Genomic DNA, 26,440 nt, shown 5'->3' on the forward strand with positions numbered 1-26,440 from the left:
AAGAATGTTGATATGTCGCTCTTTTCTCTTGCTAATTAATGCCTCGACCGTCACAGGAGGTCTTCTCCTGCCCGCTTATATGGGCGCTTACTTATTCAAAGAGCGAGCAAGTGTTTTCATCGCCGCGTACCATCGTGAGCCTGAGGGTCTGAAGCTGGTCAAAATGCGATTTCATGAGAGTGATGATCTGCGTATTTATTTACATAGAATGTGCGGAATATATCGAGCGAGTGCTCGGGACCGATGCCCGTCGGGAGATGTCCATCACCTGCAAACCCGATCAGGTGAGCTCCTCTGATGATAGCGTCCAGGTGGATGACCGCCATGAGAGGCTGGTCGTGGATATCGAGGTCCGGTTCAACCATCCACATACCGGTGTCATGATCGGGCTCGTCACCGACAATGGAGAACCACGAGATGAGGGCACATGGGTACCGAACTTCCTGAAATGTGAATGCAAAGAACAGATGTACTCGTGCAACCAGTAGACCACGGAAGCCTGGGGCGTCGGAATCCGTGTTGGCAACAAAAACACAGTCGCGTCGGGGCGGGCCGCCTCGCCACGAGGCGACCGAGCGGATGCGTTCGTGGTGCATCCCACGCTGGCCGGAGGGATCACTTGGCGCATAGTATGTCGCAATCGCTGAAGGATATACAGATATGTTGCCGTTGAACACTGGACAGCGGAGGAGGCCGGCGTCAGCTCCCGAAACGTCGGAATTTGGTGAGAGTTGATCGTAGAGGAAGAACCGTATCAAGTCTGGCAGCATGCCAAACCCGATGGCTTCGCCAAGCTCCAACGCCTGTTTTGGAAAGCCTGGAACTAATACAGAACATGAGTACGCGAGGCGTAAAAGCACCCAGCAGAAATAAAAGACTTACTTGATCGTTTGGAGAGTACAACTTCGGCCATCACATTGATGTCCGAGTTGTCCGATGCATCAGTCCCAGCGTCCGGGGGATGGTCGTCATCGCCTTCGCGTTCATCGACTGGTGGCACAGGATCCCCAGGCTGATCGTGGTCAGGCGGTGCAATGCCTTCTTCGTCATCGACTAGAACAGGAGCGGCATTGCTGCGGCACGAAGGGGCCTGTTCGTCGAGTCCGTGCATCTCCGAGTGCGGGTTCATGAAGTGTGGCAGGCGCGGACAGGGCCCTTGGAGCATCCCACGAGCTGTGAAATCAACGCGGATTGCCGCCAGCTTGTCGAGTCGCTGGTTGATTTTGATAATTTGCCCGAGTGCTTGGTGCCGACTAGAGCGACGGTAAGGTTTCTTGACGGCTGTGATATGCTTGGCCTCCATCATCGACGAGCACACACCATTTGGAGAGCCGAAGAGCTGAATGAGACGTCGGTAGTGTTTGAGAGCATGTTGTCGAGGAAGCGAGATACCATCTGGACGGACCCCAACCGTCTCAAAGATGACGCGCTCGCGGTGGAAGCATGCCAGAGCTTCGTCGATGGCGGCGAGCGTGTCCTCATTGATTGTGTCGCGTCGCACCAGATAGCAAAACTCCAAGAACGCGCTCAGAGCGCGTACCATCTGCGCCGGGACATGACCGGCTATGGCAGGGAGGAAAACCTGCGGCAAAGAGATCAAAGGTGCGTAAGCTGAAGCCGTCCGGGTTCTCAGAGAGTATGAGTAAGTACTCGGGCATGCGTACCTTCATGAGGGCTTTCGAGTCATCGCCTGTCCACTGTTTGAATCCACGGCCCTCCGGAAACCTTCGCAACCCAGGAAAGCTCGGAACCGCTGCGATTCTGAGGGGATCTTGTCAATTATATGATCATTGACATCATAACCGAAGTACTTGCCGTCGATCAATGTCCGCCATGATTGTAGCCGCACCCGTCTTCCCGTGGACTTGGATTAAGTACTCCTCAACCCAGGTGACCAGATGATCCTTGAACGTCCCCTTAATTACCTGATGCAGGAGATCAGGCGACAGCAACTCATGGATGTCCGCGCGAGGGAAGTCCGCGGTAAAGGGCTGCCCGTTCAAACGTTCACCATCAATCATTTAGCACAGACAAAGATCAAGAGAAGGCGCAAAGTACACACCATTAGATCTGGGACTATTCCGTAGTCGTCCCATAACATTTTTGGATGTAACCCTTCCAGGAGGGCTTCAGTATGTGAATGCGACCGGCGTGGAGCTTGCTCGGTATCCAGATCTGTCGGCGGTGCAATACATCTGCAGAAGTTAAAGTTAGAATGTTTAAAGCTCCTGGTATGACCGGTCTAGTGCAGCGTACCGAGGACACCATCCTTGTACCACACAGGACAACAGTACTTGTTCCGGATAATCCGCAATGTAGGGTCCAAGTGAAAACACAATACGCCGGTAGTGTCCGTCTGCACATCTCACAACCTCGTAGTCCGTCATAGCATCGCGAAGAGACTGAAGGATGAAGCGGAGGGACGTGTGGAAGAGCTCCTTGCGGAACTTGCGGAATGTGACACTGTTCTGGTACTGTCGATCAGCTGTCAGGACGTTGATCGTTAGTATAGACCCATTGTCGGCACTACTCATAAAACGCACTCTTCGGGATAGCAAGGAAACCAATCAGAGTGATCCCGTTGCGGTGAGCGCGACGCATACTATTTGTGATCCCGCCGTTCGACGCATATAATGGGTAATACTCATTCTGTCCCGTCGCAACAGAAACCGTTGTCTTGTCACTTCCGAGGATCGTCGCACATAGCGCAGCCCCGTGCATGCCCGGGTCTTGAGCAAGAATGTCCTACAACAAGATACTTAGCAAGCGGCTCGCACCAAACATTGCGAAGCGGTCACATACCGCCTGATTCCAAGCCCAGTCGCCTGACATAAAATCCTTGTACTGGCGCTGTCCGTTGGCAAGAAAAACGCGCTTCGGGGTGTGATCGTATGCCCCGGAGAAGTCAGGATTTCCGATCTGATTGCGGAGAACTTGCCGGGGATCACGGAACCAGACGTCGTATTCGCGCACCATCCACGACGGCATAGCGCCATTTGGAATGTCACCATTGTAAGTGACAGAGAAGCTCTGCCACGGAACTTCTCCCTGAGAGGACGCGTCAATCGTGTCGTAGAGGTGGCGGTGGTTCGCAAAAGGGGGATCGAGATCTTCCGGCAGCGTACATGCCCATAGCTGCATGAGCTCGTCGATCTTGCCACCGGACATCTCTGCGCGCCGATAGAGGAAATCGGCGATCTCGAAGTCGATGCGACTGTTGAATGGGCTGAAGTCGTGGGGATTCCTCTCGGGAGGCGGGGATGCAGCAGTCCCGTCAGGAAGGAAGTTGCCATCCTTGTCACATATGCAACCTATGATCAGGTGAGCGTGAAGTAATAGCGGCTCGGACGGCGGTGACTGAACGCACCATTGAGGTATGGATGGTATTCTACCCGCTCCTTGCCAGTCTGAGTGCAGCCGCTTGGTGCAGCGTCCCCTTGAGGTGGTCGGGCAATCTCCGCATCCTCGTCCGGTGAAAACATACCGGCGAATGCTGGCGGAAGACCATCTACTGCACTGTCCAAATCGTTCCGTGCTGGCGCCGCAATCGCATCATCACCGCGCGGCAGCGTAGATGGTGGTCGACGATGAGCGGAGTTGACATGTCTAGTGAGCCCTGAGCGGTCAGAGAAGAGCTGTTTGCAACCGGTGGCGGACGCGTGCGGGCAAACAAGTGTACGAGGGCGGAAGCGGTAGATCTTGCTCTTAGGCATGGCTCGAAAGTGTCCGGGGCTGAGGTGGTGCAGCAGGTAAGTCTTTGAGAGCAGAGCGGTAGACTGATGGGAGACTTACGAAGAGCCAATCTGCGATGCCTGTTGCGGCGGACTCGCGGAGTCATCGGCGGAACTCTAAACCTGCACTTGAAGTTGAAGGCTAAGCCTCGCCATGCGGTGCCAGCAAATCGAAACCATCACCTCTCACTTCTGTCTGTCAACAGACGTCTGCCACTGTTGTCTTCCCTGCGCTCGACACCTCACGATGCCAAGGACGCCGCTTGAGCTTCCACCTGCGCTGCGGACACGGTCTTCGAACCGCGGTCGAGTTGTAGGTGCGCCCGACATGCCACGTCCTAAAAGAAGCCACGAAGCGGTCGCCGAGGAGAAGGCAGAGAAGGAGAAAGAGATCCTGGAGGCGCAAGCAAAGCAGGCAGAGGCGGTTGCACGTGCTGCTGCAATAGAGGAAGCCTCCGGAGAGGCCGTTGAGATCTGTAAGGCTCCTCAGCACGATGACTCCCCTGCTCAGCAATCTGGAAGAACAAGCACCAAACTCACCGTGAAGCTTCCTCCCTTCAAGGGCAGGCCTAAACCTGTGGCCGCAGAGCCAGGTAAGATTCATTGAATGACGATCTCTGTCCACTACCATGCTCAGGTTAGATCATTGTGGATGTAGAGACGATTGAGAGCGCACCTGAGTACTCGGAAGGATATGAGGAGGCCGAAGTCGATGAACTTGAGGACGAGGATCAACCGGTCATCGACCTGAGCGAAGACGAGTATCAAGACAGCGAGTCAGCTGAAGCTCTAGGGGCGTCAGACAGTGAAGTCGAGAGCACACCTCAACTTACCCTGGCTGCAAGCATCAAGAACCTAGCGAGGGTCGGCCGTGCAGAAGTAAACGCAGCAAAGGAAGCAACGCATGCGCTGGCGCAGTCGCAGTCAACGGTCGGGGTGGGAAAAAGGAAGCAGACAGTAGGCGCGGCTGCACCGTGAGTAGTTCTCAGCTCAACCAATATCACTTCCTTCCTGAGGCCTGATCGCCTTGTTCTGTATCATACTATGCTCTCTTATATCTTTCCAGAGTACAATCTGCCCCCAAGAAAGCAAAGACTGTTCAGGCTCAAACGGCACTGGTACCGAACTGGGAGAGCGTCGTGAAGTCGGGGAACCGTGGCCGCCAACATTCACCTTCCCATGTCAACATACCCACTACGGGAGATTCGAGGCGCTCATCCTCTGTCTCTAGCACCGCATCAGCTGCGCCTTCAAGCAGCGACGTCGACACTATCGCTAGCGAGAAAGAAGATGAGTGCTTCCTTCCGGGCTCAGGAATCGACATCAACAACGCACCCGATCACGACCAGCAACACGATGACGATGATGACATCCGTCCCTCCACCCAATTGCACTACCGTGAGCGTACGAACACATCAGTACTCGAATTGCATTCGGGAAAGGCCGGCGAGCAGAGACGAGCCGTCTTAGGTCAGGCTGTCGAGACTCAAGCCAAGGTATGTTGCATGTCGCACTGTGCAGCGCTATCGCATCATTCTTGCCGCTTGCGGTGGCTCGCCGGGGCGACGTACAGCCTGGCTAGCACATTGTACTCATTGTCATTCTTTTGGCAGGGCTCCATCCTCACGAGGGTGATTCCACGCACCACTATCACGCCAGGCACAAAGACCGCAGGCAAAGCTACCGCTCAAACTTCGACGCGCCCTATTGAAGATGTCGCAGACGGAGGACTTGCGCCGCAGAAGTCCAAACGCGCTGTCCGCGGCAGTGGCAAGCGCCCTAAATCCAAGATCTCGGATCTCCCGCGCGTCATGCACGAGCCATTCAATTCTCGGTTCGTCCCTCTGGTTCGTCAATTTCTGGGCACAGTGTCCCCATGGCAGGAGATCACGCTCTCGGAGCTCCGTCTGCTGCATCGCAAGGCGTTCGGTGAGCAGCTTAGCACCCAGAACCCGCTCGAAGAAGGCGATGATTGCTTTCGTCTGGTACGTCAGTACTTCTTCTTCAGGACATGCTCTGATCCCATTTCCGACCTTATAGATACACTATCGTATCGATGACTGGCATAGCAAGTTTGGTGCGACCGCTCTGGAGACGTTCGAGGAGATCGTCCGCGATCCGGACAATGCGGCCGTTCTTACGGGTCCGGAGCAGATAGGCGCGTATGCCGAGTTCCTTCTGGGAGACCGACAGAAGAAGGCACCATTCTACTGGCATGTATGGGAGCAGAAGGATACCGGCAAGCCCGAGGTTCGTATATTGTTCCTTCTATTCTACTACGATGCTGACAAGGCGCTTGCGGCAAAACAGGGACGTTTGCAGAGCGACTTAATCATTGGGACGTTTGCGTACCATATCTCCGAGCTCCAGATGGTCGATCCGGGAGAGCGTACGCAGGAGTTTTCCGAGGGCGCACTCACGATGTCCGTACTTGCGGTAAGTCTTTTTATTTCAACGTCCCCGAGTGATCTCGACGCTCACTTGATTTTGACACTGACAGGTGACCCACGTACTCAGTCATTATACAACCGGCGAGTTCGCGCCACCCAAGGGCCGGCTCGGCTGGTTTTCGGAGGACAACTACGGCGACAGGATCATTTTCCAGGAGGGCCGGAACGTCTGGGATCGGAGGATGACGCGCATTCTCAGCGTTGTCAAGAACCTCAAGGACAGTGAGTGGACAAGTATCTACGAAAGCGCCTATGCAGTCCTACGAGAGCGCGTCGAGTTGGAGAAGAAGCGTCGGGGTAAGAAGCGTGCAGTGGGCGCTGCTGAGGGGCCTGGCACGAGTGCGGTCGAGGAGGAGGACAGTTTGATGCTCATCGACGACTAGCTAGTAGCAGTAGCAGTAGCAACGGTACAACACCGACCTACAATCACATCATTCCTTCGTCCTACTCCGCTGTCTTCTGCATGAACTTCTAAGATATACTGGACTGCTGCATTGTGTCTTTCGCGCCCATCTTCCCGGCACATCTTATGATCTTGGCACAAGATCCCACATCTTCCATGGGAACACCATCCTGTTCAGGATGAGGGACATAACCTACATAGGAACCCTGCTTCTTATGTCTTATTGATCTTACTGTCCCTGCACAGGACCACAAAGACGGGTGCGCATTTTACTGATGCAATGACGGTGTTATCGGGAGGAGACGACTGGAGAAGCTTATAGGACTCCACGTTGAAGGTGGTGAGGATAGCAGAGAACAATGCGGCCTGTGCATGTCGGTGGTATCAGGATAATGCCAGTAGTAGCAATATATACACAAAGATACACGTACGAAGACGAGATATACGTCAATCTCCTTATTCCACCGATGGATCATGTTGTCGCTATACGTCTTGAGATCCGTTGCCGCTTTGGACCAAGCCTCGGCCTCTTCCTCCTCAGTACGCATAGCCTTGCGCTGCGCCAACAGCCCCTGAAATATTCCATGTGAGTTTTGTATGTCTCTTTCTGTGTGAAAAATGACGAACTTCGAGCTCGCGCACAGCCTTTGTCTCCTGCAACCACTCCAGATCGACCCCCTCGGTAGACTCTGGTTGCGGGCTAACCTTGGGCCTTTCTATCGCCTGCCAAGGCAGGTTGCACACATTGTCTGACATGGCTAGAATGCCGTTATAATGCGAAGAGTCCGAATAAGCAGAAGCACAATGGAAAAGGCCTGCGGCGACACGCAGAAGAGATTGGGAGACCGTATGATTTGACCCCAACTTTAAGTAGAGAGTCCTCGAGCTTCAAGTTAGTTCGAGGAGAGCGTCTGCATGACCAGGAAAGCAATTTATTGTCGATGTAAGGCTAGACACTAGTGCTGACGTGGTTTCCAATCCTTTACACGTCCCGCGGAGAGCCACGCATGCGTGTAGCACCGCGTCGTTCGCATCGGTGATGAGCCTTGCCATATAGCGAGTTTCGTGCCATGCATTCCCCACTTCGACGTAATCGCCGCTAGCTGTGGCTTGATAGGCGCATTTGTGTCCCGTAAACGCGGCCGCGGCCACCGTTCACATTTTCGAAGGTGTCCGACAAGCCGTCATGTTGGACGTGTACGAAAACAGGGGAGAAGAGCAGAAGATGGCAATGCGGCCGCGGCGAAGCATAGCGGTAAGCCAATACTCAAACGCGTAGTTTGTATAGTGCGATGCGCGCGTGCATTTGCTCGATACACGGCAGCGTCGGCTCAAGATTTCCAGAGTACACCCCGCCGAAAGAAACGGGCGACTACGGGAGGCAACGATCTCCTCTTAGGGTGCAATCCGAGAGTGTCTGTGGGCTCGCCGATTGCCCCTAAGGTGCAGATAACCGCTACCCAGAAGCGAATCGATTCTCGCAGCTGAATGCACCCTTGTGTACACAGATGGGAAAGTCATAGCGAAGTACACTCACCGGTTCAAATCTATAGTAATGCCCAGCGGTATTGCTGGCGCGTTTGGGATCACCGAGAATGCGCGAAGGTTACATGAACGCATTTGAACCGACGGTTTTGGGATAAGTGCATCCCATGCTCCGAAGTTGTTCGTCAGAGCAGGGCTGTCACCCCACATTCGCGTCGATCAGACCGTCCATGGCACTAGCGCTGACGAGCAAGGACGTGCGCCGCTGTAAGTGCCATTCGAGTAGAGAAGAGGGTACCTATACCGAGACAATCAGCCACAGTTAGGTTCAAATGATTGTCCCGCAGTACCCGTGCCTTGCTATGTAGCGGCAATTTGCACCGTATGGCTACGGTCCGTTTATTACTGCATATGAATTTTCCCGTGTCTGGCACCCGCCGCCGTACATTCGAATTTGAGCGGTGGAAGCGAACGCTTGGGTGGAAGCGAAAGGCGGCGCGCAAGGTTCTGTCGGCGTCGATGGTGTCCGTCAAAATGACACTTCGCGCACCGCCGCGACGCTGGTCGTGCGGATCGGATATGAGAGTTGAGTATCGACGGGCGTGATTTGGGGGAGCGTGGTCCGCGCGGGTGGCTTCCGGCCAGTGCCTCGTTGCAAGCATTTGATTGAGTGGAATTCTCTGCGAGGAAAGATCTTGTCGGTTGGGTCAGCCAGAGCCAATGGGTCTCTATCTGATGATGGCTCGAGGCGCAGAGCTGACGCGGACGCCTGGAAGCGTAAATATGGACTTCTCCGCCGAGGTCGTCGCATTGATCAGCATGCGGCGCTGTTGCCTTTTTCACTGACGCGCACCTTGGGATGGAATTCGGCGCCTCCCATAGATGATACCGACTGCATCGCACTGAAGTACCTACGTTATACCGGCCGTGAGTATATGCGCAACAGCATTCGTACAAGAACGTAACTTGTTTTGTATGAAACGATTGTCCGAAAGGATACTAGTGCGGGAACCTGCGACATGCGTTGTCAGAAACAGAAGCAGTGACGCTTGGAAGTAGGAAGCGGTCAGTCCACCTTTGTCATAATAGGGACCTGGCGAGCAAAGGTAATCCGGCAGCCGGGTGGGTGAGGAGCGCCCTCTTCTGGCATTCATTAAAAATCACTAACACGAGGTCAGATGGTTCGAAATCATCACGGACTGAACATAGTCCATTAGAGGGATCGGACCGCTGGTTTTGTATCGCAAGGCTGGCTGATTCGCAACTCGAAGTTCCCTAAGAGACCTGTGACGCTCGGCGCGCATGTACCTACTCTGCAACAATATCAGCATCACACACCTCATCATCCAATCAAGTCAAAGCAAGTAAAAAGCACGTACGACAAGCCCTGACAAGTTAAGGACCGCGGCTGGTGCGCGACGGATTGAGGATGCTCGGAGGCGGCTAACGTACAGCGCGCGGACCAAGTTTTTTTATCGCCAGTCTTGGAGTCAGAGCACTCTTCTCAGCAGGAGCAAACATCATGCAGCGGTTATCTCGAATCTCTGAGGGAGTGAGATATTCTGTCCTGGTCACGTCTGGTTTGTCTTCGTCCGAGTCGTCCCCGAGAGACTCAGAGAGATGGTGGGCCGCAACAGCACGTCGGAGATTTGAGCGCCTGATTGCCAGCATGCGTTTAGTTGATGTCGACGCGCGCCAATATTCCGCTCGGCACTGTGAAACACTGTGGCGACCTCTGTCTCTGACTTCCACTTCGCCCATGCAGGAGGGTCGACGGCGCGGTTACATGCACCCTAAGTACCTATTCCACATTGGTATGCCCACGTGCGAAAGTTGGCCCGTGGTCTGCGCGTCGCGACTGCTCCACTGGCAGCGCCCGCGGTCGACAGAAAATTCGAGCTGGCTGTCGCTCAGCAGAGTCGAGATTGCATTCTGAGTTACTTCGTATTTTCGTCCACCGACGCTGACGGCTTGACACGCCGTAGCCCTGCCTTTAGGAGTCATGGACGTCGACACGATGACTTGCTCAGCCGCCAAAGAATGACAAAAATATCGTGAAGTGCATCTTTCACCACCAGCTGTTATCTGGTGAACATACGGAGCCTCGATGAAAACTTGCGGAACTACAACGTGCGCACTTGGCCAACTCGGACTGGAAGTGGTGCCTCGCGATAGCGACGAGGTCCATTGAAGTCAGGACCGTAGTGGACGCCTACCACTGCGAAGCCTCTCATTGGCGGAAGTAACCGTCCAATAGGGAACAAGATTGGATCGACCTCTGAAATAACGAAACGGGGTCGATCGATCGCAGCCGCGGAAGAACTGCATTCGGTCGAGAGGCAGTCATGCGAGTTATTTGAAGCTGCTGAAAAAAGGGAGAGAGGTGAGTGAAACATCCTCCGCATACGAAGGGGGTATCATCTGCAACCAGCGGCCACGTGCAATTTGGCGAGTTCTCACTTTGCCTAGTACTTCAAGGTTTCGTTTACTCATACGAGGCTCGACTCGGAACTAGGCTTGCTCAACGGAGGGCCGCCGGAATACGCTTCAAGCTTGATCGACGACTATGCCTCTGAGGGGCTTCGCAGGTAAAGAGCACCGGTGGTGCTCCGCTCCGCAGCGTCTATGGCCGGGGCCGTTTTTCGTCGGGAACCCAGGCCGCGGCGGTGGCGGCAAAATTGTCCCCGCCGACGCATTACCAAAAGAGGCGCGTCGGGCCAAGTTTATGGGCGCCCGACGCTCGGAATTTTGTGGTGAGCTCTTTTCCCGGAGGAGCGGAAGCTTTTGCCGTGTTGATGCGCCCCACATGCAGGCGGGGCTCCGGGAGCTGGGAGAATCCTGGAGAGCGATGCACGACAGTGACGGTGCGCAAACCTCCGACGGCGCAGCACCCTCAAACCTTGTGTCGCAAAACTTCGCATTTCTGTCGGTTTGTCATGGTGCACGCCACGATGTTGAAGCGAGAGTCCTGGGGATATAAGAGCTAAGTGCGAAGGCCGAAAAACCTCAGCGTTTGCTTGTCGTCGCGTCGCTTCTCCCTCATCCTCCCCTTCCCTCATCCTCTCTCTCGGCTTGTCAGCCTCCCTACCCGCCGCTCCTCATAAAAGCCTCCGCCACCCTCCACACACTCTCCGTCTGCAGGCACAGTCCCTCACGCTCTCCTTCGTTGCACAGCTTTGCATATTCTACCGCTATTCTATCTCGCTAATATGAAGGCCGCCGCCACTTTTGCGCTTTCCGTCCTCGCTCTTCTCCCCTTCGTCTCGGCCCACGGCTATGTCAGCCAGGTCACGATCGACGGCACGTCCTACAAGGGCAATACCCCCGGCAGCAGCAGTGGTGAGTACTTTCGGGGTCAATACGGGCCGTCGCTCACCACATACTCATGATGTTATTCCGTCATTTAGTCAAGTCGGCGATCCGCATGATTGACGACGTCAGCCCCGTCAAGGGCGCGACGAACAAGTACCTCTCGTGCGGCCAGAACGCGCAGAAGGCATCGACGGTCGCCACCGCCAGCCCCGGGAGCAAGGTCAGCTTCAAGTGGTCGGCAATAACCGGTGGTAATGTAAGTCTATCGTCCCAGCCTCCCAGCCTCACAACCGGTGGCTGACCGCACGCTTTCCCTGCAGTGGTTCCACAACGTCGGCCCGCTCATGACGTACATGGCGTCCTGCGGCACCGCCAGCTGCACGAGCTTCAACTCGTCCGGCGCGCGCTGGTTCAAGATCGCGCAGGCGGGCCTGCAGAGCGACGGCACGTGGGCGCAGGCCGCGCTCCTGACTGGGGCCGCGGCGACCGTGACGCTCCCGTCGAACATCGCCCCCGGCGAGTACCTCATCCGCCACGAGATCATCGCGCTGCACACGGCGATGACTTCTGGGGGTGCCGAGTTCTACCCGTCGTGCACCCAGCTGAAGATCGGGGGCAGCAAGACCGGCACGCCGAACGCGACCGTGTCGTTCCCTGGCGCGTACAAGGACTCGGACGCGGGTATTCTTGTCGACGTGTACGACCTTGTCGGCTCGTACGTCTTCCCCGGCCCGGCCATCTCCAACCTCTCGGGCAAGACCTCCGTCGCCACTAGCAACACCACCACCACCGCGTCCGACTCCGAGACGAGCACTTCGTCGGCGACCTCGTCTACGACTACCACGGTCTCGCGCCGCGTCAGCCGCGTCATGCGCGCCGTCCTCTAGGCGTCTCTCCCCCTTCCTCTCGTTCCTCCTCTCTTCGCTTTCGACCATCTTTGCTGCACATCCCTTCCTTCGCTCTCACCACTCATCACCACGCACCTCCCGGAGACGGTGTATAGACATAGATGCATTGACTCACCCCCGGATCGTACCCCTAATAGCGTCGCCCTCTACCTTTCCTTCCCCGCGTCTTGTACCCTATCGCCGCCCGGCCGCGGCGCCGGCTCGATGCCCCTTCTCTCGTTATCGAAGAGCAGACGCTCCCTCCATCGTTGTATCCACTAGCTGTTTTTTGATTCCATATGTATCTAGAGTGTCAAAAGTACGCCCGGCCAGGGGTCGTTGTACGGATGTGTTCAATACACTTGTTCGCGCTTGCCACGGTCTGACCCATGTTCGTGTGTTGGTAGTCCGATGATATATCCTATCCCGTGTCTTATTGAGCTGTTGGTTGCCATATCTTGTTCGCGTAGCGTTAATGCAGTCGACGCCCCCGGCCGTCTATCGGGGGCGCAAGGGACGGTATGCCGCTTATTGGCTCAGAACCAGATGTTCTTCACGGACTTCCCAGAGGCTATGCCTAAAATAGAATTACAGCGCGAACAATCAGTCGTCAGTCTAGGAAGTCGACCTGCAAGAGGCGAGCGTGCCGACCTTTTACAGAGGTGAAGTGCCATAAACACCGGCCCACGAGTCGTGCGGTCCGCCGGATTGTGCGTTCTCCGGTAGGCGTCGATATACATGCGGTCCTGCCCGGGACCGATCAAGTCGCAGCAAACCTTGCATGCCAATATCTCCCTGCCGGGCTTGGCGTGTAGTATTTCTTCTATGGTGCGCACCATCGACGAGAGATCCAGCCTGTACTCGCCGGGAGTGGATTGGTCCTCACGGTAGCGGAACAAACCAGCCTCCGATGGGGTGTGGTCGTCTGACCACTTGGGGGTCCATGGAGGGTGCGCGGCAGCGGCACTAGAGTATACATTATCGCCCTCTATCGTGGGTGCGCGCGGAGAGCAGAGAAGAACGCACCCTGGTCGTCCCCAGATCTTCACCCACTGCGAGTGTTCATATTCGCAATGGGCCAGCTTTCGTGGTTGAAGGTAGACGGTTAAAACCTAGATAGTTATAGAAGCGGCGAACACGTACCAATTCTGCCCACCCCCACGCTCCGCGATAGGGCGTGACCATAGTAAGCTTGCATGAACAGTGTATTCTTTCGCTGCGCACGAGTCTGTCCATCTCTGCTAGAGAAATATCGTCCGGGAGGCCCAAACACCTGATGAACTGCAGGCTAGGCGCGTACGGCACCATCGCGCGCAACACCCCTGGAGTTTGCATAAGCTGCTGGCGGCCGAGCGCATCTACGACCCCATAGCTGTCCCAGAGGGATAAGGGATGGTTGGTGCGCCAGTACTCGTGGATCTCGGGGAACGGCAGCACGATTGGGTCCTTCTCCGGCGGCGCCCAGCCTGGTACGCACGCGAACATGGACGCTGCATACCCCAGGAGTCTCGCCGATCTCTTCGCCTCGGTGTCCAATTCTTGAGGGATCACGATGGAGCGAGGGGTTAGCACGTGCTGGACAAACAACTGCACGAGCGGGGCCAGGAATACGCCAGGGAGCTTTTCCATGTAATCGCGGATCGTATTGTTCAGGGCGGGCACGACCGTCAGGAACTCCTCTCTTGCCAACAGGCCGTCGTCGTGTTGGATTCGGAGCTGGATCAAACATGGAGACGATCCCATATGGGCATGGTTCGGCAGTTGCTTGCGCTGCTGCTCGCTCAGTGGCATCTCGGCGACCAGCTCCTCGAAGTAAAGGATGGCGTGTTCCATGAAGTCACGCGCCTTGTCGTGAAACCTCGCGGATCGGTGGTGATTCAGGGCTTCCCCAATGTGCGGAAATGCGTCCGTCCACACCTCTGTCCAGATACCGGTCAGCTCTGTGAGAATGAAATCGCGTAGAATAGGGCTTTACCTTCGCTCGTTAGTGGTCGGTCGAAAAATTTGTCGTGTTTGCAAGGGCGCCTTTGCAGGTCTTCTAGAAGTTCAAAGCCGTGGGCTTCAACGAGATCCCCTCTCTCCAGGATACTGTGCAAATCGAGAGGCTTCTGTGTCAACGAGGCAAGGAAAAGGACAGTGCTACTCACGCCCGTCGCAAAGTGTAACTATCTGGACCCTTTTCAACTTCTAGACACTTGACGAGGCTATCAGAAAACTGTATAGAGTATATGAATGCATAGTTTGACTGAGTTGCATCTCGTAGCTCACCTCGTTCACAAGAGTAACATGCGCGGCGCGCGTATCAGCCATTATGTTCCAGGCCGTCTCTAGATGGGGATCGTGAAATACTTCCTGTGACTCCATCCGGCGCAAGTATTCCCGCAGGAATACATCCACTTCAGGCCTGTAATAGTAGTTCGTCGGGACCACATCCTCGTGCTCTTCGAAGAAACAGGCTGCTCAATTCACTAGTGAGTAGTGTTCAAATGGATGATGATATAATCGCGTTACTGAGTGGGTGATGCGGGAGAAACCTTCGCATGTCGTATAGGGGGATCCGTTTAGGCAACCGAGAACCCTCGGGCCTGTCTGGTAAAGCGGCGCTGTACCGATTCAGTAGCTTTTCCTCGGGGATGAGGCTGTGGGATTCGATAGCATCAAATAAGGCATCGTAGGTCACGAACACGATTTGACGCTTACTTGTACTGAAGGCAGACGTCGCAGAGGAGCCAGCCAATCTTAGCAGTCATTGCGACTACGCTCGGTTCTATATCTTCTGATAAGGTAGGACAGATGTCTCCACAGGCCTGTATAGAAATAGTAGCAGTGTCATCACACGTACTGATGTAAGCTCGCTAGTTAGCCTCGGACTCACATTGCACTCATTGCCACACAGCAAGGTATCGTAGTGTGGCTCGATGAGATGTGTAGGGCATGGCGGGAAGGTCGGGTGCTTCCTGAACATAGCCTTCCATACGTGACGGTTCGCCTTCTTCATGAGAGCCGTTCGCATAGGCTTGCACAGCCGGGCGAGCTGATACATAGCATGGGGATCCAAATGTCGCGTTATCTGTGGCCGTCCGAGCCGAGTCAGTTGAAGCATGCTAGACGCGGCGAAACCGTTCGGAGACCATACCAGGAGTAACGCGGACACCTGTGTTCCGGTCATGAGCCTTCCCGGGCCAGCGGGAAATGCGTCTACATCGACTCCGGCGTTGGACACAGCGGGGAGCTCCTCGTATCCACTTTGAGGTGGGAGTCTCGATGCAGATATGTTCCAGATACGTAGCTGCACTTGATATAGGCAGAGAAGTAAGCAATCCAGCCGGCGCACTGAGAATGGTGTCGCCTACTTTTGAACTTCGCAATCTCGAGCGCGGTGTTATCTGCCGGCATAGCGATCGTAGATGGTGGCGCCATTGGTGAGTTGCTGGACGCAGAGATGCGCACGTTGCTGGTCTGTGGGATAGGTCGAGTGTATCGCTGAACGCGGTGTTGTCGCACGAGAGATATCGCTGGGCAGCTTCCGGGATCGTCGGCTTTATAACTGCTCGACTCCAATTGTGCACCGTCTTCGGGTGCCTATCATCCCAGTCACACGGCGTGTGCGAACTCCCCGATGCCCTTTCCGGATACGCCTCCTGTCCTTACAACCACCAATCTTATGATCTTGTCGAGCACGTCATGCTCCTGCGAGCTCGTCTCTATGCAGGGTTTCCTCACGCCACGCGAATGTATTCCAGCGAGACCGAGGATCTGGGTAGGAAGTTGACAATTGCACTATGCCTCGATCGATGAGAGCTGACGGCGCACCTTTCCTGATAAATGTCCTGCTTTTATCGCACTCAAAGTAGCTCCTCAGCTGACCGAGTTCAAGCCGCACGTTTTCTCGGAACAAACAATACCTCGCCATCACGATGGTGACATGAGGACCTCGGAATCTATAGACGCTGCAGCGTGTCATGACATAGCGACCGCGATATGCCGGAAAGCCTTCCAAGCTTCTTGAATGATACGAATACGAGAAACAGCCCCAGCTCTGCTAGGGAGAGTCGACGCGTCCCATCGTGATCACTTGTCGTTCGCCATGCTTGATGGCTGAGGCTGGTGCTTCTAGCGGTTGAAGTACGCCTCTGTTTGTACACCGAAGCTACATATAAAACAGCACGTTTATCAGCATGCCGTCAATAAAGATATAATAACAAGCGCATATACCCACTCGTCTGTGAGATAGTCTTCGATTTTTCAACAGGTTCGTCACCTCCGGGGACGGATTTAGATGAGTGCGCGGCGAAGGTGCGTGTCTATTTTAGCGCCCACGCTTGACCAAATAAGTACAACGCGAGAAGTGGCGCTCTCTACACGAGGGGCGCCACTGCACACTCCTCGTCAGGACCCCCGCCTATGCCGCCAAAGGTCCGATCGCAAAACACCCAAATTTGGGGGTTTCAGTCGACATGGATTTCGGGCAAAATACTCGACATACTGAGTAGGACATACCTTTCCGAGGTAGGTTTTGGTCGACATAGCGATCGGACCTTCGAACGGGCGAGGGTCCAAAATTCGATCATTATTGAGGTCAAGCTCCTCATATGAGCATACACGTACCTAACCGTACCCATATTCGTGGATTAACGTGGTTATGGCGTCCCAACGGTCGACATTGGCTATCAGATAGCGGGTGTCTCGTTGGCTGGGTAGCTTTTCTGTCGACATGGACGATCGGACCTTCGCCCCCATAGGCCCATTTAGTCGACAGAGATTATCGGACATTGAACCATATAGGGCTCGTTTGTACGACATGTTGACTCGGACATAAGGCCCCTTTTGAGGGCACTTTAGTCGACACTACGATCGGACATACTGGGGCATAGGCGGGGGTCCTTCCTCGTCCCACTCAACACGACTCAAATGCTAAAGAATGAGATTGAGCTGAACAGAAGAGTGCGGACGCATGAAAACACAGTATGTTTGTCGTAGATGCCAAATCTACACTAGGACTACCGAGCAACGCTTCAACGTCTACTGTTGAAGCCCACCGTGACCTTTGCGATCGGCTGGCACTGCGACGTAACTTTCACAGCGAGTCGTACGACTTGTCCGCGCAAGGTTTGCCCTCTGTTCATGCTAAAGATTAAGAGACTGATTAGGAATTGCAGGATGGGTATTGAGCGAGTGAGTACCGTACGTGATTCAGACAGGCTGTTGTCGCTGCTAGTGTAGGCGTTGCATCCTACAAATCCAGACATACACCGCATGGTCGTGTCCTCTTTTCCGAGCGCATCTCACGAATATGCTTGGTGTCGTATCCCTCGAGATATCGCTGACTGCACAGCTTTGTCCATAAAACGAAACGACGTGTCACGGCGCTGTCATGGCGAGGACACCGCTAGCGAAACAGTACGCTCTCCTACCGCGTATACTCAGTTTGTCGGAGCCTAACAAATTTCCTACGTTGTTCACCAGTGTTTATTACCCAGTGAACCTGTGGCCGATGTGCGTATCCACAGAGTCCGTCAATCTCGTCCAGTGTGGACACTTACAATAGTGTCCAGTACGCGCCCTTGTAAGTTGTCGGATTTTATGCCAGTCCTGCTCTCACTCACTGCACCGGGTCTGACCCGTGCGTATAGCATGTAATCAAAATTCCACCTTTAGGCACAGCACACGTATTGCTTTATCGATTTTTATCAAACACGGATGTCGTGTAATCAGCGCAGAGCGAGTACCGGCGGACAACGGCCTCAAATTTACAGGAACGTTTTCGCAAATCTCTTCAACCAAATGATTCGAGAGACATCATGCCATACAAGAGGGTCAACCGAAGCCTGGACCACCGGTATACCGACCCGCACTACTACATCTGGCAAGTCCGACGTTCAGTCCCGAGTCTCGAGCCCGACTCCCGACTCCCGACGCGGACTTCCACATTAGGCAATCCCGACGCTCAGTCCGAGTCGCACATCCGACACTCCATATAAACCCGCCCACATCCCCATCCAGCTCCTCACCAATCTTCCCTCCGCACCCCCATCATCTCCACACTTTCACACCCTTCCCACACCCCTTCCACAATGTCTTCCACCCTCTTCGCCCCTTCCACCCGTGTCCCCTCCGCCGAGCGCTGGTCGTTCCTTTCCCCGCCCCCCATGGCTCTGTCAGACTTCAACGAGGCCCGCCCCCCGATGCCGACGGACGCCACCCCCGAGTACGCCACGACCAACACCCAATGCCGTCTCGTCCGTGGCCAACGCCAAGTCAAGCCCCGCAACCGCGACCGCCGCCCCGAATACCGACCCCTCATTGACGGTGGCGCCCACTTCCAGTTCAAGCTCCTGCCTCTCCGGGATGCGCAGAGGCGTCATTCCATTGTTTACCGTACGCTCTGAGCTACGCGCCTGCGGCGTTGATTTCCGTTTCTCCTCTTCGTCCCCCGTTTTCTTGAGCGCGTTTATGTGTTTCCCTGCTAGACCTGGACCTGGACCTCAACACCGCGCGCGCTGAAGACCTCGACTACGAAGACAAAGGACCGGCCGGATCAGAATCTAGGTGAGGCTGACGGCCGCGGCTGGACGCTCGTGCGAGGTGGGGAGTCATGACCCCTGCCGGACCTTGGGTCTGCCAACGCTCGACGCCATTTTCAGCTCATATTTTTGTGCCTTGTTCGCCGCTGCTCTACATTCTACACACAGGTACCCACCCCGAGGACGACAGCAAGCTCAAGATCGACACGGCCCCCCGGACCTGGACATGGCGCCGGCGAGTTTAAAGCTGACTGAGGGCTTGGATGACCCTGTGATGTCAGCCTCCCCGACATTGCCACGGTAGTATCTCGCTTCCCTTACGTCCAGCATTTGCGCACTGATACTTTTTTCCCTCCCCCTTTGGCTTAGGTCTCCGGTGGCGATGACTGGGGCTGGCCACCCCGGTTGTCGTCTTCCGTCGGAGCGGGGGTGGGGGCCTTCGGGCGCCAGCCCCCGCACGTATCCGTAAAGTGAGCAATATCTATCTCCCAGCGCAGCGACTCTTTGCTAATGCTTTCTATATACCCCTCCATAGATCCTTGTATTCTTCGTCGCGATCTTAGACTCGGGCCCAATTTCCTCCCGGTTTCCTTCCCTCTTGCCCTCGTTTCTCGGATCAGGACTGGTTCTTCGCGGTTTTGTGTCCACTTCCTCCGAGTCCAGTTATGCCCCGTTCGTCGCTTCCCTCTCCCTGCGCAGGGATTTCGTTTTCTCTCTTCTCTGTTTTGCACTCGACTTCTGCTCCCTTCCTTCGGTTCATGTCGTGGTCGTCGTTCTCTAGCGCGCGAGTGGTCGACTGTTACACTGTTCTTCTTGAGTTGGGCGAGGGCAGGGATATAGGGCGAGAAGAGCAGCGAAGAGAAGAAGTTTGGCCAACTTCTTCTGCTGCTCTTCTCATCCTATATCTCTTGATTCACCTGTGCTTGCCCGGTTATTCCTGTGATTCTTCCTATTTCCCGTCCCTCACGGGCGCCTATTGCCTTGCGAACTGCACGCGGTGTTCCTTCGACTTTGCTCGCTTTTCAGCCTGCCACTCGCCGCTTCCTAAATTTGTGTGTGATGTGTCCTGTTAGCCCCTCGGCCCCTTGTAATTGTGCCGTACAGTCTTCTATGCGTGTACCGCGCAAGCCTTAGACCGTCAGCCTATGCTCTAGCACAAAAGTAGATATATGTTGTTGGCAACTTGAACCCCAAGCACCTTGGCTCCCAACGTATACAAGAAGCGAGCCAGGTTCGTTACCGGGAGAGCTTTATAATCTATCACGATATATTTAATGAGCTACGTCGATGTGCCTCTTGAAGGTCAGACATGCAATCCTGAGGTGCCAGTGCCATCAGCCTAGCAGGCAAGCAGAGTGAGTCGAGTGAGTGTTAAGTCAGGAGCATTGATATGATTAGCTCAGAAAGAGTTGAGAGTATAGCTCGAAAAGCTTCACGCTTACAACAAGGCCAATGGCAATAGTGACGGCTAGACAAGGGGAACTGCCTGCTATGACCATCGGAGCTCACGACGTGGGCACCAACACCTACTAGCACGACGCTTGGTACTTGAGCTATATCCCGTCGAATCCGCGTGGCAATTCAAGACGATCATGTAGATGGACCTCCCGGCGGGTTCAACGGCACGACTGACCGAGATTCGTCCAAGCATGCACCGGAAGGACATCGTGAGCGGAGATCGTCTTCGACACAAATGCGTCGAGCTATAGCACGATTCTGGGCTCTAGATATCAGTAAGCATGTTCGCGCTCAGCACGGACCGAAAGATATCAACATACTGCGTCATACCAATGGATTCTGGAGGTTTAGTGTTCGACAAATTTTCGAGGGCGTTCAAAGGGTGCAGTAGTCAGCCTAGACTTTCGGTGCGAAAGCCGATACGGGATCATCACGAGCGCGTTTTTCGGTCGTTTGTCGTCTTTACCTTCCGAAAGGGTGTTGCGCAGAACATGCAGAGTTAGTAAAGAAGGAACGGTAGTCTGGAGACTATGTCGAGTATCATGAGGCATGTCAGGGCATGTCGCTCTCCACATTTACTCCCGGCTAAGAGATAGTCTAAAGTTTTGACTCCGCGAACGAAGCCCTTTGTGGCGAGCGTTTACACTCCGAAACACTCGGGACCTCCTCCGACAAGGTCCGAAAGACGCAGTTAGAAACAAGTCAGTGCCTGGGCTAGATCCGATCGAGAAAGCGGGGAACGCCGTTGATAAGCTTGTGCGGGGTAAATACACACGCCGCCTCGCGCCGAACGCACCTTCACGAGCAACCACATCCATCGAATGGTCCCCCCTCTCATACTTTCATCCTCTAGACTGCTTTCCAACCTAGCGTCTGCCGTATCCCAGTATGTTCCACGTAGCACCTCTTTCAGCGCGCACGCGCGCAGAGACATCCACGACCCGGACGAACGCCCCCAGTTCATCGCCTTCGCCATCCTCATCCCCATCCTCGTCCTCCTATCGGGTCTGTTTGCCGGTCTGACGCTGGGCTACATGAGCTTGGACGAGACGCAGCTCAACGTGCTCAGCATCTCCGGAACGCCGTAAGTGTCGTATTCCGTGTGCCGTTCCCGGACACGTTCAGTGGCGGCATGCGCCACGAGGCTTACGTCCCTCTCGCCACGCAGCAAACAGAAGCTCTATGCGAACAAGATTAAGCCTATCCGCAAGAACGGGCACCTCCTGCTCGTCACACTACTCCTCGCGAACATGATCGTGAACGAGACGCTGCCCGTTATCGCGGACCCCATCCTCGGTGGCGGCGTCCAGAGCGTAGTCGTCAGCACGGTCCTCATCGTCATGTACGTCTTCTTCTCGTCCCACTCCCACACCCAGACTGGCTGTCACCGGTCATCACGCGAAACACGTTTGCCAGACGCGTTCTCGTGGTCCGATGGCCCCCACGCGTCTGGTACACGTGACGCACGTGGCCTTCCCGCCGGCTTTACGAAGCGCGAATGGCCTTCCTGAGCGGCACGTCGAATTCATATGGGCAACGGGCGCGTCGTCCCCGCGTTTCTTTGCGCTGAGAGCTATGATTCTCCGTGTACACCCGATTTACGCCATATCGGAGCGCGCCAAGCTGCTCTGCGGTGGCTGTGTCTCATGAGTGATCGGAGTGCACAAACGTTTTCTGTGGTCACTCTCATATGTGGTGCTGACCGTCAACTTCCAGCTTCGCAGAGATCATCCCGCAATCTTTGTGCACCAGATATGGCCTGTACTTCGGTGCCAAGATGGCCGGCTTTGTACAAGTCCTTCTATGGTCCTTTGTGAGTAATCTTCGACAGCCGCCGTAGAGCCCACAGTACCTTCGGAAGGCTGAGATAACTGTACAGGGCATTGTCGCTTGGCCGGTGGCCAAGCTCCTAGAATTTGCCCTCGGTCCTCACCATGGTATCATCTACCGACGCGCCGAGTTGAAAGAGCTCATTGCTATGCACTCCAACGTAGGGCAGCTGGGCGGCGATCTCAAGACTGACACCGTTGCCATCATCGGAGGGGCACTTGATCTCCAGGAAAAGGTATGCCCGGAGGCACTGCTATACGGAATAGCTTCGGTTGACATGGTTCAAGGTTGTGCGTCAGGCGATGACTCCAATCAAGGACGTCTTTATGCTGAGCATAGATGCGAAGCTAGACTACGAGACTCTGCGGAAAGTTTGTCTGACGGGCCACTCCCGCATACCGGTCTACGAGGAAGTAGAAATACCTGTTCCTAAACTAGTCGCCAAGGTCAACATTGCCGAAGCGGACCTTGACGCCTCGGCGTCTCGCCTGAGTCTCGACGGGCGCCAGCAGCAGACACAGAAGGTGAAGAAGATCGTTGGGATCCTTCTCGTGAAGCAGTGCGTCCTCTTGGACCCGAATGGTAGGTGCCATGTCTCGGCTACGGAGCTCAGGCACAGGAAGGCTAAACGTTGATATTGAACCCGCCAGACGCCACCCCGGTGAGGAAGATCCCGCTGAACAAGGTACCGTTCGTGCCGAACAACGAGCCGCTGCTTGGCATCCTCGACAAGTTCCAGGAAGGGCGGTCGCACATGGCAATCGTGTCGCGGTTCAGCGTCGAGCGCGCGGCTAGTGTCAAGAAGGCCGTGAAGCGCGGACTGACGCAGCGTCTCCTCGACAGTGTCGGCATGGGCGACAGCGACTCGAGCGATGAGGAGGATGACGAGGGTGGAGAGAGCAGTCATGGAAAGAAACGACCGAAGAAACCGAAACGGAGCAGCAGTGACAACGATGCAACGCTCAAGGACGACTCTTCGGCGAATGCGGACATAGACGAGAAGCCGGAGCAAGCAGAGGGCGGTAGTCGTGGGCGCAAGCGGAGTAAACGCAAGCCGGCCGTGGATGTCGAGATGGGCATCGTGGAAGAAGGTCCTAAGAAGCGCGGCCTGGCGTTGCCGAAGGTGGGCGGCTGGAGTCGTTGGGAGCAGAGCATGCCCGCCGACGCGGTTCTTACCCGGGAAGGTGTTGAAGAGGTATGTCAGGCGTATCGATTCCCGGAGCCTGCGCTAACGTCTGGCGTAGTTCTTGCAAAGCGTCGACCCCGCGGTTATGCCTCTCGGTATTATCACCTTGGAGGACGTGCTCGAAGGTGACTTTGTTCGCTCCATGAAGTCGTGGCTGTACTTATCCTCCTTCTGCAGAGTTGATTGGCGAGGAGATTTACGACGAGTTCGACCCACAGGGACATCCCGATCTTCATGCATACGCCCAAGCTGAGGTCAAGGGCGCGTCCCTGATGAAGCGCACCGGTTCGGCCCCGCAACTCGCCGATCTAGGCTACACCACTGCTGCTGCTGCTATCGGCATTCCTGTCCCTCCTCCCCCGCCTCCGCCCCCTATCGTCAAACCTATCGCTATCCCCGCTCTTCGTGGTCTGAACTTCAGGGGACTCAGTTTCCCGCGCTCCCGCAGTGCTCCTCCTACTCCCCGGGATGCTGTGTCCACCGAGAAGGAGAAGGTTCTCCAGGAGACGGCGCCTCCCTCGGTGCCCGAAGGGATTGTCGTCACCCCCGCGCCGCTTCCAGGCTCAACCCCGGTCAATGAGAAGCCTCAGCCGGCCACCGTCCTCGACGACCCCGTGAAGCCTGCGACGCCGCAGGTCGTCATTCCGGCGGACAGCGCGCTCGCGGCAGCGAACATCGGTCGTTCTCGGTCAATACACAACTCGACCAACCCGTCGAGCATCCCTGTTATCCCGGTTCCGCCGACGCTCGGTCTCGCGTACGGCCCGCCCTCGCGCAGCGCGTCTCCTGCGCCGTCGCTCGAGCAGGCGATCCTTGTCGAGCGCAAGCGCCGCGCGGCCTCGGGCTCGGGCAATGCGTCTGCTGTCAAAGGCGGGTGGTTCAAGAGCAGCCCGCTGAACGGAGAGCGCGCTGGAGTGGTTGTTGCCGAGCGCGTCAGGCGCAATTTGCACCCTGACAGCGCTGCGAGAGAGGGCCGGGCCACTGATGGCAGCACTTCCGAGACCACAATACTGGTTGGCGACTTGGGCGAGCTTCGTAAACCTGACGATAAGGAAAAGGCGGGGCCGGACAAGGAGTGAGTGCTGTGAGCTGTGGTAATCGTTTTTGCTCTCTGTTATGCTTTGCTATGCTGGTGCTGGTGTACGATTAGAAGGCGTCGGTTTCGGATCGGATGGATGGATATGTTTCTCGTAATGACGGAGGAGTGTGGCTTCCCGGTTTCCTGTACCATGCCTGTTCTTCATATGCCCCCTTTTTTCGCGTGCGTGTACGACTTTCGTAGTTGTGTCTGTACATCAATCACAAAGCAAAGCATCATGCCCCTTCAGTGTCCCGTAGAGTGTCTAGCCCGTCTTCGCCTTCAGCTGCTTCCAGAGCGTCGAGAACATCAACATGCCGACGCCCACGATCGCAATCTGCAGCCCTACGTAGTTCAGCATGCCCACCTGCACGCCCGCCCCACCCCACACCGCCCCAGACACGCGCCCCGTGTAGTTGCTGTACTGGATCACGAGGCTCATCTTCGTGTTCCACTCCCCGGGTATCTGCTTCGACAGCAGACTGAGCGTGACCGTGCTCGACAGGTTGAACCCGAGCGCGACGAGGAACCAGCACACGAAGAGCGCCCCGAACGACACCTTGTCCGCCGCGAGGATCGCGAGCGCCGCCAGCAGGCCCGCCAAGCCGAGCGTCGTGCCCACCGCGAGCGTGTGCCGGTCCTGCACGCGCCGCGCGGCGAAGAGGTTCGCGAGGAGGAAGGGGATCGTCGCGGCGCCGCCCGCGGCGATGAAGTTGCCCGCGGCGAACGGGGAGTAGTGGAACGGGTTGAGCGGGGACGCGGAGCCGGTGAAGACGGGGAGGTTCGCCTCCCAGCCGCCGAGGATGAAGAAGCAGGTCATCGCAAACCAGCCCATCGTCGCCGTCACGCCGATCTGCGCAGCGCTCATCCGGCGGAGGGAGGGGGGTCCTGGTGGGGACGATAGGTTCTCGACGGACGTGCTGCCTGCAGGGACGGCGACTTCCGCGGCCTCCTCATCGTGTTTGGGATTTTCGGGTTTCTCTACTCCCTGAAGGCTGTGGGCATCGTTCCGACTCGGAATGTGCTGAAGCTCGACGCCCTCAGAGGTGGGTTCGCTCGGCGGGGTACGCGGTACGTCCTCGAAGAGCCGCGCGGCTACGGCCCAGAAGACGGCCCAGACGCCTGCCAGTATCCACGTCGGCGCGGTGTACCCATTGAACACCGAGTTAGAAAATCCGATCTTGTACCTGTTCACAGCATGAGACCACAGTACCCGAAGAAGAAAAGGGGGAAACCTACAGAAGACCACCTATAAGAGGCCCGATGCTGAACCCCACGCCTTGGCCAAGGACGAGCCAGCCTGCAAGCGTCGTGCGCCGCCGGATACCGACAATACGCGGGTCGGAGCAGTACCGCTTGGAATACATGAAGAACGTGAAGGAGAAGCCGGAGATGATACGCCCGAGGAGGATGAGGTATAGGTAGTTTGCGTGGTACGCGAGACTATATAGTACGTTTCCCAAGATGGCCGTGGCACACGCGAAATGCAGAGGGCGTCGATATCCACCTAGAGGATGGCATCAGCGTTGAACTCTTGCACAAACACAAGAGTTTTCACAAACCTTGGTCGTACTTCATAAGGGGAAGCAGTGCCATGCCGGAGAATGCGGTCGGGATACCGATGACCAAACCGGAGAACGTAGACGTCCCCCCGAGGTGCTGCGCGTAGGCGTTCGACGACGACACGACGATGAAGAACGAGATCTACAACCCACATTTAAAGACGACCCAGAAATGCGAGTATGCATCAGTACGTTACCTGCATCATCGCACTAGCAGCTTGCATGATGACCAAAGAAGTCATCTTCGGCAGCTTGAACTCAGGGTCCTCTGCAGGAGAAGAACTCTCTGTGCTCAAGCCAAGGTTCGAGCCCGCGACGTCACTCCCGGAAACTCTCAAAACCTGGGCAGGCGCTCCGGCCGCCCGTTTGGGTGCTGCGTGGTGGGATCGTCTGCCATGTCCAAAAGGCAAGCTTGCGTTGTTCAGCCGTCGGAGGCCGAAGACGGTATTCAGCATATCGACAGACACGAGCTCCTAAGTGCCAGAAACCGCCAAAACAACAAACTAGAAATCGTAAACGAAGCAAAGGGTAGGA

The 26,440-nt window shown here is 55.8% G+C and overlaps 7 protein-coding genes across 7 annotated transcripts; 3 read left to right on the forward strand and 4 right to left on the reverse strand.

The window, feature by feature from the left end:
• Positions 1-158: 158 nt before the first annotated feature.
• On the reverse strand, positions 159-3,713 carry TRAVEDRAFT_40406 (uncharacterized protein; the record flags this gene model as incomplete). The annotated part of the gene is made up of 9 exons (XM_008045889.1): positions 159-823; positions 883-1,582; positions 1,665-1,761; positions 1,816-1,991; positions 2,063-2,195; positions 2,257-2,485; positions 2,544-2,745; positions 2,803-3,311; positions 3,368-3,713. 9 exons carry the CDS (start codon positions 3,711-3,713, stop codon positions 159-161), a joined length of 3,057 nt encoding a protein of 1,018 aa, XP_008044080.1.
• Positions 3,714-4,059: 346 nt separating this feature from the next.
• Positions 4,060-6,564, forward strand: TRAVEDRAFT_67228 (uncharacterized protein; the record flags this gene model as incomplete). Its single annotated transcript, XM_008046137.1, has 8 exons — positions 4,060-4,324; positions 4,390-4,705; positions 4,798-5,227; positions 5,345-5,716; positions 5,772-5,981; positions 6,042-6,167; positions 6,232-6,403; positions 6,440-6,564. 8 exons carry the CDS (start codon positions 4,060-4,062, stop codon positions 6,562-6,564), a joined length of 2,016 nt encoding a protein of 671 aa, XP_008044328.1.
• A 305-nt stretch (positions 6,565-6,869) lies between these two features.
• On the reverse strand, positions 6,870-7,144 carry TRAVEDRAFT_87799 (uncharacterized protein; the record flags this gene model as incomplete). Its single annotated transcript, XM_008046138.1, has 2 exons — positions 6,870-6,950; positions 7,016-7,144. Coding segments are annotated over 2 exons (210 nt in total), but the record flags the coding sequence as incomplete, so codon positions are not given.
• Positions 7,145-11,278: 4,134 nt separating this feature from the next.
• TRAVEDRAFT_24196 (glycoside hydrolase) lies at positions 11,279-12,268 on the forward strand (the record flags this gene model as incomplete). Its single annotated transcript, XM_008045795.1, has 3 exons — positions 11,279-11,408; positions 11,477-11,637; positions 11,702-12,268. 3 exons carry the CDS (start codon positions 11,279-11,281, stop codon positions 12,266-12,268), a joined length of 858 nt encoding a protein of 285 aa, XP_008043986.1.
• Positions 12,269-15,137: 2,869 nt separating this feature from the next.
• On the reverse strand, positions 15,138-15,341 carry TRAVEDRAFT_81496 (uncharacterized protein; the record flags this gene model as incomplete). The annotated part of the gene is made up of 1 exon (XM_008046139.1): positions 15,138-15,341. A coding segment is annotated over one exon (204 nt), but the record flags the coding sequence as incomplete, so codon positions are not given.
• Positions 15,342-21,071: 5,730 nt separating this feature from the next.
• On the forward strand, positions 21,072-24,345 carry TRAVEDRAFT_134996 (DUF21-domain-containing protein; the record flags this gene model as incomplete). Its single annotated transcript, XM_008046140.1, has 8 exons — positions 21,072-21,334; positions 21,419-21,592; positions 21,967-22,063; positions 22,130-22,315; positions 22,368-22,662; positions 22,731-23,275; positions 23,325-23,391; positions 23,444-24,345. 8 exons carry the CDS (start codon positions 21,072-21,074, stop codon positions 24,343-24,345), a joined length of 2,529 nt encoding a protein of 842 aa, XP_008044331.1.
• A 264-nt stretch (positions 24,346-24,609) lies between these two features.
• TRAVEDRAFT_53218 (MFS general substrate transporter) lies at positions 24,610-26,148 on the reverse strand (the record flags this gene model as incomplete). The annotated part of the gene is made up of 4 exons (XM_008046141.1): positions 24,610-25,531; positions 25,584-25,851; positions 25,907-26,048; positions 26,104-26,148. 4 exons carry the CDS (start codon positions 26,146-26,148, stop codon positions 24,610-24,612), a joined length of 1,377 nt encoding a protein of 458 aa, XP_008044332.1.
• Between the last annotated feature and the right edge of the window lie 292 nt (positions 26,149-26,440).

This window comes from Trametes versicolor (genome assembly GCF_000271585.1).
Source record: "Trametes versicolor FP-101664 SS1 unplaced genomic scaffold TRAVEscaffold_13, whole genome shotgun sequence".
In the NCBI taxonomy this organism is placed as follows: Eukaryota; Fungi; Basidiomycota; class Agaricomycetes; order Polyporales; family Polyporaceae; genus Trametes; species Trametes versicolor.